Below are 11,536 nucleotides of genomic sequence, written 5' to 3' on the forward strand. Positions count from 1 at the left end.
CATTCCTGAAGACGCCCGTTGCGTCCGGTAACCTTTTCACAAAATCAACAATTACGGGATCAGAGGTCTTTTGCTTCTTCTTTTAATTTAGCTTTAGAATGAGCCTAGTTTATGAAATGATTTCAATTCATCACTTTTGTTTGTATATTGGAGTGCCCAGAACCAATGGAGGAGGAGTGCTCAAAAGTGTGTACACTTCTCCTAGCCACGTTGTTTTTCAATTGCATATTTTCTGACCATGTCTGTACGTGTACTCCTCAACAGTGATCAATTACAAGTCAGAAATAGAAAGCAACAATGATTTATTTATTGCAAACAAATCATCCGGTGGCCTTACTCTCGTCAATGAGTCAGAAAATTGTGCGTATAGGAGTTTGTGGCAGCTGCAGGCGACTGCAACGCTGCATGCAGCCGCGTGGTGGCGTTGTGCCCGGCCGGCATGGTAGTCAAATGGGCCTTTTTTTGGCCAAATTAATAGATTTGTCCCTATTCATTTGAGTTGGCTTCTTAAATTGAGTAGAATAAACCTGTTATTAACCGAATTTAATTTTCAACTCCCATGTCGTGTAAGTCTAGGAACCCAAAAATTCAATCGTGGTACCGCATGTTTCAAATTCAATAATGATTATGGAATTGAGGCCGTTTGGCCTTTTTTGTGCGCTGATTCGTCCGTTTCGTAATGCACACATCTGGCGCCCCTGGAAGGCACCATACCGATTAATTAATAAATTCGTGTTGCCAAAGTTACGAGGTGAACTGAGAGTTACATATGCGTGATAATATATTTTGGTGAAGATATGTGCGTGGTACGACCATTACGCGAAGTCGTAAAAACTGTAACATTTTACACGCTTGAATACCTTCGTTCATAAATTTTCCTAGGTTTATTGTAAAGATAAGTCAGGCTCTGGCATAACGACGATTTGTTGAGCGGCTACGCCTATTCCATAGCTGTCCATGGCAACAAAAGGGTGGAAATTTACAGCACCGAGCTTAGGCCTATCTACGCTACCAACACGCAGGGGGCCAGGCACTTCCTGGTAGGCCTAACAGCGCTCAAAAATGTACATTATACATAAGAGGTGAAATCTCGTATTTGGCTTCAAAATTACTCATGAAACGCAAGCAGTATCACTATTGAATCGTGTTTGCGATGCAGCATCAGGTCACAAATTGGAGCCTCTACGGTCATTTCTAGCGTATCATTGATACAGGACTTGATTAGATTCCGATAACATTGCGTTAAATAGAATTTTCTGTTGATATTTATTGGCAATCTTTCATGATATGAGTATTAAAGAGATATCTCAGGCTTAGTTTGAGCAAAGAATGTAACACAAGATTCAAGTTGTGGATCCACATTTAAGGTGGTTAATAAATGATGGGAATGTAAACAAATGAACCTATAATCAAAATTTATTGCTTTTCAATGTACATTCACTATTAGGAGCGTTACAAAAAAATAACACATGTACGAGACGATGGTTCAACATACAAAGGTCATCAGGAACGAATCAGGCGAAAATGGTCGGCAGAATGAAAATATCGGAATAAAAGCTGGGATCAAAGCGGTTAACAGCTCTCATTAGCCCCAGACTTCACTAATAATACAATTAGAGTACAGAGAACCTAGCATTCGTTACAAATAACCTAACAAATAACTCTTTAATGAATAAATTAAACGCAAGTTTATTTCTAACAGAAAAATATAAGCTTATCACAAAAAAAATCTATCAAAATGGTCAGTAACATAAAATTTTGACAATTTCCATCACGAAGATCAAATAAGATCAGTTGACGTAGCCAGTATCGTCAGAAAAACGGCGGTATGATCTAGGCATAAGACCTACGACAATAAAGAGTACAAAGTTATAAAAATATACTCAACGAAGAGGAGATTTTACGCCCAACATGAGCCGTAACTGTATCTCCTAGTTGGCTTATTGCAGCTCACTTTAGTGAACAAAAGAGTGCATAAATCGTTGCTACAAGCACAACACGAAGCGTCTGCACTTTGTAAGCCGTCACACAATCTTGGTCAAAGTAAAGTTTTCCAGCATTCCAGTTATATATACTATATGTGTGCAACAAGTCACTGTTGAAGAAGTGAGAATTCCACAACATGAACGAAAAAAATCACTGTTGAAGAACTGAGAATTCTACAAAATGAACGAAAAAAAAGAAGCGTTTGTATTGGTCCACCAAGTTTTCACCGTACATACACTCGACATTTTCGAGCCTGAGTTTAGTCCCGCAATGAATGTAAACGCGCACATGCATTAAAATCGCAACTACGATCATTATCAATGGTTATATTTGTGTAAATGTGAAAGGAAATGGAATGCAATGGGAAATACTCTGAGAAGCAGCACTTTGCATTTATTGAGCAATACGTTAGCACAATATTAACTGATATGAGACACTGCAGTGTCTATTGTGAATCGCAACCGAAGCAGACGTTTCAATGCGCGATCAAAATGGCCTGCAGCTAGTAAACGGATGATGCAATTCATGAGGGCAGGGAACAAAGAACTTATATAATGCGCAGATAAGCAGCTAGCAATGCCAATCGTCAGGAAAAGCGTCGTACGTAAGAGTTTTTTTCCGACTCATCCCTAAAATGCGGCCCAGTTAGCACCAAAGTGCGCTCTTGGTTGATTAAGTTAAAAAACATAGTTACTATATTAGAGACAAAGGCAACGGCGTTATCCGTAAGTTGAGTCAACTCTATTTTCCGGATACACAAGTAACACAACATCCCTCTTTTCGCGCTCCGATCATTGAGCATCATCAAGCAAAGACTCTAGGCTAGAGTAAAAAAAAAAAAGATCTTCGGTCCAAAAATAAGCAAGCGCTGGCTGTCGTATTACTCATAGGATTTAAACTTGGAAAGCATTTGGACTTACAAGTAAATGTTTCCAAAAATGATAAACACCTCGAAATGTACCGAAAAAAGTTCATCAGTGACTTCAAACTCAATTTTTTGTCTTATACGAACAACCGTCTTATACGTCATCTAATAATTACCGTTAGGATGCAACGGTATAACTCGAATAGATGCGAACATAATAAATCGTATCGTAATTTTAGACACGTACAATATATTTAGATTGGGCACACTAAAATCAATGGAGTTTGAAGATAACTAGTGCTTCAACCCCAGTCGTGAGAAGAGAACATAAGATACGGAATTCCGTTGTTTTTTGTCGAGTGCTTCCTTGAACTTACAATCAAGACGAAGATTTTTCAGAACCTCTCCATCTTTCAGGAGTCAAGCAGTGCTACTTGGAGTCTATTAAACGAAACGCATTACTGTGATAAAACTAGTTTATTGTAGGCATCTGCTAGTTTATAGGCTCTTTTCCTTGGAATTTTAGTGCCAGTTCCGTGATGAATTCACGGTAAATCAACGGGTCCATGTTCTTGGCTGCAAAGAGAAAAAAAACATTACGGTCAAAAGGGAGGCGGTTACAGGTACAGTCGCCAGTCAAACGTTAAAAAATGTTTTCAATAGAAAACAAACAAGGGCATAAACCTATAAAAAAAATTTGAGTTAGAACTCAACGACGATTCCTTACTAACTAATACACATCAATCAGGTGTTAAACATCGTTTACAAAGCCCATATCTCAACACTAAATTTCTCAATAAAAAGTGTACAAATTGTTATGGATCTAAGTATCAATAAATTCGTAACTCGAGAAAGCAGCTGCACCGACGTTTTCTCTCATATTGATTGTGCAAATATTCGCACAGCATACATCACAGACGAGAGTTAAACGTCACTTTGGCCTAGGAAAATTAGGTGCTTTTTAGTATCAACGCTTCTCGAAATATTAATTTGTATTATAATAAAAAAGGGTAAGGTAGTGGGGAGAAGACTACGTCACAGAAAATATCAGACTCGACAAGTGATGGTAAATATATTAGATGAAGAAGTTCAATTTCAGCACAAGAAAGTGTAAAGACAATCACTGGCTGAGCGCAACTCACCAAGTTGGTAGAGTAAGAACCAGTCTCCGATTTGGCACTTGCGCGACACAGCCTCAACGTCCTCCTGGGAGGCAAGTCTGGACCGCGTACGCAGGAGGATCTGGCGGAAAGGCGCCAGAAAAGTGGCGAGTCTGTAGAGCAGACCGATGCCCGAGATGATGGCCACGATGATGAACCAGAACCACAGGAAGATGTAGATCTTCTCATTGAAAATGTTCAATGGCAGAACACACAGACCGTCGTGAGTCTCGATGCTGCCTGAGCTACCGTATTTGTGGAAGGTGCACTTGGTCACCTGCACGCGAAACGTAAACGTGATGTTATAAAGGAAATCAATCAGTATATGGAAGGTGCACTTGGTCACCTGCACGCGAAACGTAAACGTGATGTTATAAAGAAATCAGTATATGGAAGGTGCACTTGGTCACCTGTACGCGAAACGTAAACGTGATGTTATAAAGAAATCAGTATATGGAAGGTGCACTTGGTCACCTGCACGCGAAACGTGAACGTGATGAAGGAAATAAATCAGCATTTACTTTTAGTCGAAAGCTTTCTAACGTAAGAAATTCTATTAGCAATAACAACGCTGCAGCATTGAGGTAAAGATAAATTTGAAACAAAGGTCGGCTAATAAATAGATTGTCAAGGACTAGTCAACTTACCTTGGGGAAAACGGCGTCCATGGGATCACTCCTGGTACCGAACTCCTGCTGGCTCATCTGCACCACGCGCGTGCCGTAGGTCGTGAACTCGTAACCCAAGAAGCTGTCCATAGGAAGAAGATATCGCGTTTTAATCATGATGTCGCACGGTGAAAGAAGGTGTCGCTTCAATACGTTAAAAAACCAATAATGAGTTTCTTACTTCTATTCTTTATATACTGCCGTTCTAGATACCCGTTCACGATTGTTTACTCGCAATGAAAACCTACTTACGATTTCATTTCACAGTGAAACAGATCTAGCAAGCGGTTAAAAACTGCGGTTAAGTGCCTTCATTACAATGCAATGAAGTTAAGTGGGCCCATGGCCCCATTCCAGGATGACGAGAACTACCAAGTAAATAACACAAACGCGTGATCACTGAACAGTACTTTATCGTTGAAGTGGTCGTAGCTACAATTCCGCGCGTCAACGTTTTATTTAGTTTCATTGCCTTCGTTTAAATATATAATTTATGGATGGTGCAATAATTTGTCGAAATAGATATGTGGCCTTAGTACCTTGAACCACGATCGGAATCGAAACTAACGTGAAGTTGAACCATAGTTGAGTTGGTGACAACCTAATTTTACCTCATCTCATCATTGCCAGTTCTCGTCAGATGCACAACATACGTTATTGAATTTAAGCTAAAGACTACGGGCACTGACTAAAGCCAGTAAATAAGGATTAATTTTTCTAAAAAAAAATCTTGATAGGGTTAACGTCAATTTCGTTTTTGATCTTGTTACCTCAGGTCCATCATTTCTCACATCATAGGAAAAAAAGTTCTAGGTTTCATTCCCAGTTGCCGGCATGGCATGAAATGCTCTTACCACTAAGTGAAACGCAATTCAATGTTATACAGAATTTTTTCCGGGATATCAGCCGAACAGGCAGGACATCAGAGAACATTTCTATCACAAATAGTTGACAAGATAGTCGTTGCTATCAGCTCACCGATCAGTGAAGTAGATCTGGCCAACAACGTTAGCAAAGTTGAGCAATTCGCAGAAGAAGAATCGGTAGGCATAGAAGTTGTGGTTGTGCATGTTGACGTTGAAGTAATTTACAAGCATCTTCTTGCGCTCCCTCTTGGCATCATCGTCCACAATAGGCGAGTTGAGCTGCATGACCAGCATCTTCACTTTACCGGCTTCCCAAACCTTCCACAGGTAGCGGGGGATGTAGAACATAATCGCCTGTAAATAATAGAGAAAAAATTCATGCACAAGTGCTGTGAAGCTGTTGCACTAGAGACCTAAGCTAGAACTGATGTCTCAAGGTAGCACAACTCATCAGAATACAATGACTTGTTCAGAGCATGTTCTTTATTCTAAGCATTTGCAATTATGCATATATTTCAATAATTTAAATGACATAATAAACCTTCAAGAAACGCAATGCTATGCACTTGTTCTCGAGTAATATTAAAATTTTTGTTTTGTTTTTCTACTTTGTTTGGTCATAATATTGTTTAGTATGAACAAGACACTACCTATATATACAGCTTTAGTTTTATTACTGTTAACAAGCAGTGGCAATAATGCATTAATAAAAGATAATGGAGGAATCGTAAAATATATGCAAATTTTTTTTTCTATTGCTCAGGTCAGCAATTTAGCAATGACTATAAAAAACTACAATAAATAAAAATTCCCACACCCAGGGCAATGAATAATAATGCCTTGCAGCTTCAAATTGCCCTCTGTACATCAAGTAGGTGCAATGCAGGCAAACCGCAAAATAATACTTTATTACATTTATTTTTGAGAAAGGTATTACTTAGAAACCATGTACTCCAGCTTATACTGACAATAAGTTTGGCATCAATTGCAATTGACTGTCATCTATTCTATATACATGCTTGTCAACCAAACTTGCATCATCATCAGAGTTCAAAACAATTTTACATATTTATTGGTGAAAGTTCTATCTGTAAAAGTTTAGTTCTCTGAAATAAGCATTAGTCCAACGGTCCAACCGAGGAAAATTCTTTCTCTCATTATTCTAACTCCAACCAAATTAGCCTATGCCAAGACCAACTGGTGCTTTCATTCTCCTGACTAAAACACCTGTACAAACTAATCAGTAAAAGTAAAATCAGCAATCTTTAAAAAGATATCACAGGCAGTAAGTGGTATCACTTGCATTCTTTCCCGTTGCCAATCCCAATGGCATTCCTAAGAGTGGCTAAGACTAAGAGTTTTGTTATTTCATATAACTGGTAAAAATAAAATATAGTTGATTTGACTTGAGTTGAGTGTAGACATATGATAAGAACCTATAACTTTCCTCACAGATCAACTTGATTTTAGTTAATTTAAATAATAATGATTTGAAATTAAGGCTCATTAGAAAATAAAGTGGACTGGATCACTGGATGGTAGCTAGTACTTACCTGGAGGTAGAGGAAAAGCGTCACCCACTGATAGTATTTGTGGTACTTCACTTCATATTCTTCTTCATTGCTTTTGGGATTTGCGATGCCGGGGTGAGGAACTTCAACTCCAATCTTAGCTCCGACAAGAGATGGAATTGTGTAGGTTGAGTGGATCCAGCAGTAGGTATCCATTAGATTGGCGGGGATTTTATCCACAATACAGTCGATGGGGTCACCAAAATATTGCTTTTGGGTGACAAGAATGGAAAACGCTACCAGCACGAACATCGTTGCTTTATAGTGCATGCGAAATATATTATTATCGATGCTAACGGAGTCGATCTTAAGAAGACCCCGAATTGATCCGAACACATCATACATGGTGCCGGTTTAGTTACACACACTCAACAAGTCAACCAAGCGCCTGTAACAGGCCAAGCACACTGCCCCTCACAACTGCCAGTGAGTAACTGGAGTCTCAATTGAAGTCCACGCCGAAGGATGTAGCCTCGCACGGGGATTCCTAGCGTCGGTTGGTTTCCTGACACCTTTTTTCAATGCATTTAAGTAGTTTCCTGTATTATAAAATAAAACAATTTTGTTTTAATTATATTTATTTAGTTTAATCAAAATTCTGATTTCGTCTGTACTACCACAGTTTATAATCTAAACTGATAAGTATTGATAACGAGGTTACCTCTTACCACACTCTACAGAACAGAGGGCCGTTCTTGAAAACCATGTCGAAGATTCTACAGCTCATGGGCCACAAGCGTTCAAGTATTGTAATGACCCCTACTTCTTTTCTTTATCGTACGTTTGAGGCTGAGATCATAAAGATTTGTTAATCAAACTCTGATTACACAGAAATATATGCACTACGTTAAGTGCATGGTTAATTTGGTTGTTCGCTTCTTGAAATTTAAGAACATGAAAACTACTTTTAATTTTGAAATTATTATTCAGTGATAGATTGTGCTGTCACTAAACTCTAAAGCGCAACAGTAATGAAATTTTAAGTGTGTGTTCGACAAGTTTTTACACAGAGAAGTTTCTAGTCCACGCTCATTCTGAAACATGGTTCGTCTTTTTTTCCTGTTCATGTAAATCACTCGTTGAATTTGTAGGTGATTGGATCAAACCTCAATATATGTAACCATTTTATTCAAACCGTAAAGCTCCCACTATTGGTTTGGTAACTAAACACGCGCATCAAAGCAGATAACTTCATTTACTTTTATTATTATTATTGGAAATGAAATGGCGAGCAGATGTATTCGCTTTCTAAAAAATGCTTGCAATAATCAGTTCATCTGCAACATCAGTGTAACTTCTACCTTGCTTTAAAAATTCGAAGTATGATTTACCGGTCACCCGCAAGTAGGAAACAATATTGAGTAACATAGGTCAATAGGTACGAATGTAACCGAGGCATAAGAGTTTTAAACTATATTCATCGCAACGTTCTACGTTCCGCCCCTTTAGATGAAATTCTAATTATGAATACGGGGATCATGGATGTCTGATTTTTGTTGATCAAGAAACGTACGCCTGCAATAATAATATGGGTGGGGTATCCTATATGGTATTCATGATAAGGTCACCCATCGCGACACACACTGCCCAGCTCACAGGTCTCTGACCCAGCCGCTTGCCCTGGCTTCTAGCGCCCGTAGCGGTGCATCAGAGGAACAAAGAATTTTTCTTTATTATTTTGATTGCCGCGGAAAAAAGTACAATAAACGGAGTGGTTCATGCCATAAATGTGAGAAAAGATTAATGAGATGATATCACATCGTCAATCAACTTAAATTATGCTGTTTAAATGTTTACAGATTGAATAAATTATAATTATAGGATTTACGTTGTATGGTCTGTTTTTGAACGTTGAAAATACCTTCCATTATTTATATGAAGTTCTTTCTATTGTAATTTGTCTGCCGGCATAGTGAAAACCGGCCAACAGAGGCATGAACACCCGGACCGGAGGCACATTTGCAGTAAATTTAAAAAAAGATGAAAATGACAAATGAACACTTGTGAAAATTTACTACGATTTTCACAATCAATGCCACTCTGTTCCTACTTTATTGAACAATGCGATGGCAGCTGATAATTTCAACAAAAAACTGGCATGACTAAATTTTCTATGAATATGTTTCAAAATATGACATGAAACATATCGTTATTATATCATGACTACCTAGCTGAATCGCAGCTTGCAGATGTTTTCGCGAATTCTCCGTCCAACTGTTCAAAGAACATGAGTAACTATGGCAGCTTTTTTATTTCCTATACGAGATAAATTCTAGCAAAATCAAGCTCTATATGCATTGAGGAAATTACGTCAATCCGGTCAATTTGCCAGAAAACGACCATGGTGGGAAGTTGCTTACCGGAAAGGGAAAATTCGCTCCTCAGATGACGACATTGGGCTTCGGCAGACCCGCGGCTCTTCGCAGGAAACGTCGTCAAACTTTACCCGCAGCATCCGATCATGGCTCCGCCCCCTCTGGCGGAGTGTTGAGGAATTTAGTCATTTTAGTGTTACACAACAGTTCTTATCTAGTCTCTCGGTAAAAATATTGTAGCTCAATAAGTAAGTATCTATGGATTTTCTGCGATTAAATTATGTACAGTGCTTTTTAAAGATGTATAAAACAATTTGATATTCTTAATCTTATTGAATAGCGTGTTGCTGAGTTGAAGTTCTTTCGAAATATCTTTGTGCATCATTTACAATCTAGACTCTATAAGAGTCTAGAGTTTTACATTAAGAAAAGTGTGCAATTTGATTGCACACTTCTTTTCCCAATGAGTACGATTAACGCGAAGCAAATTTTGTTCTATTGCACGTAACATAAAACTTTCAGCAAGATCATATTTCCCGTAATTTTCAAGTTTTTAATCAAGAAGTCGGTTGAAACGAAACTGTTAAGTTAATTCACGATGTTCTCATTTTCCGTATTTTGTAATGAGTAATAAGAAGTTTTGTAACATGTAATATACGTTGTCAACAAAAACACACTCGGCATGTTTTTTTTTAAGTAAGGACCGTTTTGGAATTTAAAAAGACGTGCAAAGATATCGCAATAATTTTATTTTACATGAAAGCCTGTACCTTAATCTACTTTTCTACATAATATCCGTAAATATTGAGGCACTTGCCACAACGTGGCACCAGTTTTTGAATACCCTCTTGATAAAATTCTGCCGCCTGATTTGGAGGTGAAATTCTGCTGAAATGGAGGTGAAATTCTGTTGAAAAACGCCTCAAATTCTGCCGCCTGACTCGTCAGGAAGAAGAAATTTCAGGCGTTTTTCAGCAGAATTTCACCTCCAAGTCAGGCGGCAGAATTTTATCAAGAGGGTATTCAAAAACTGATGCCACGTTATGACAAGTGCCTTAATATTCACGGAAATTATGTAGAAAAAAATAGATTAAGGTACAGGCTTTCATGTAAAAATAAAATCATTGCAATATCTTTGTACATCTTTTTTTAATTCCAAAACGGTCCTTACTCATGAAACATGCCTCGTAGTAAGTTTTGTTGACAATTTATTGGTTCCCAAGTTCTCGATTAATTTGTGAAGTAAGAAAGCAAAATGATATTAATTATTTTAATTTGTTTCCAAGGAAGTTTTCCTCGCCCAGTGATGAAGGTACTGATGCATCACAGCCCAATTTTCGCTTCCATATTCTCTCCAAAAGTTTCAGAAAAAAAAGTTTTTTCGTCCATACTATAGTTAAGGGTGTGACAAAATCGATTATATGGTTTGAAATGAAGCAATCTAATAACAACTCTGTAAACTTCACAGAAGTTAGAGATAACATATTCATGATTTTACACTGTAGCGCTATTATTATTATTATTATTATTATCACATCCCGTGATATATAGAATATATACGTTCCGTTTAAGGGTACAGGGGCTAGGAACGATGGACATAATGCTGAGTTCATCACCAGCATTATGTTTTCATTCATCCCGCACCAGCATACCATTGTATAACTGGAAAATTTCATGGCCCGTGATATACCGTATCACTTGGGGGTACAGGTGCTGGGAAAGATGAACATGAGGCTACCATGCTGGGCTCATGTCACGTAGCGCACCTGCATGCATGAATGCACCAAGTCTGATCAATGGAACGCATATACCGTACAAGTGTGTCGTCAAAGGAAAGAAGCTCCATGACATCGTGTCTCTCCAACTCACCAAGACACCTATTCGGATTTACAAATGAAGTTCTCTGGACTCTGTTTAACAAATTAAAGATTGATACATAACATTTCACTGTTTTTAAAACATGTAATAGAGGACTTCAGACATACTGTATATAGCGGCAAATTATACATATGAATGATATGATTACTTGAGATTGACTTGAGTGATTTACGCAGCGCTTTTTGCTACTGGAATAAAATTTAAAAGTCGCAAGCTCGACGAGTTCT

At 38.1% G+C, this 11,536-nt stretch overlaps 1 protein-coding gene across 1 annotated transcript; it reads right to left on the reverse strand.

The window, feature by feature from the left end:
- Positions 1-2,816: 2,816 nt before the first annotated feature.
- Positions 2,817-7,619, reverse strand: LOC108677994 (innexin inx2). Its single transcript, XM_018166317.2, has 5 exons — positions 7,099-7,619; positions 5,658-5,899; positions 4,659-4,761; positions 3,994-4,288; positions 2,817-3,427 (listed from the first exon to the last, which is right to left on the reverse strand). The coding sequence occupies exons 1-5, from the start codon at positions 7,459-7,461 to the stop codon at positions 3,345-3,347; spliced, it is 1,086 nt and encodes a 361-aa protein (XP_018021806.1). The 5' UTR covers positions 7,462-7,619; the 3' UTR covers positions 2,817-3,344.
- Between the last annotated feature and the right edge of the window lie 3,917 nt (positions 7,620-11,536).

Source organism: Hyalella azteca, unplaced genomic scaffold (assembly GCF_000764305.2).
Source record: "Hyalella azteca isolate HAZT.00-mixed unplaced genomic scaffold, Hazt_2.0.2 contig5416, whole genome shotgun sequence".
In the NCBI taxonomy this organism is placed as follows: domain Eukaryota; kingdom Metazoa; phylum Arthropoda; class Malacostraca; order Amphipoda; family Hyalellidae; genus Hyalella; species Hyalella azteca.

What these genes read in the sequence shown, in the direction of transcription:
- LOC108677994 (XM_018166317.2), bottom strand. Translation starts at nt 7,461, where the DNA reads ATGTATGATGTGTTCGGATCAATTCGGGGTCTTCTTAAGATCGACTCC. An exon ending in CGCTTTTCCTCTACCTCCAG is followed by an intron (nt 5,900 to 7,098) that starts GTAAGTACTAGC and finishes TATTATTTACAG; the next exon opens with GCGATTATGTTCTACATCCC. An exon ending in CAGATCTACTTCACTGATCG is followed by an intron (nt 4,762 to 5,657) that starts GTGAGCTGATAG and finishes TCCTATGGACAG; the next exon opens with CTTCTTGGGTTACGAGTTCA.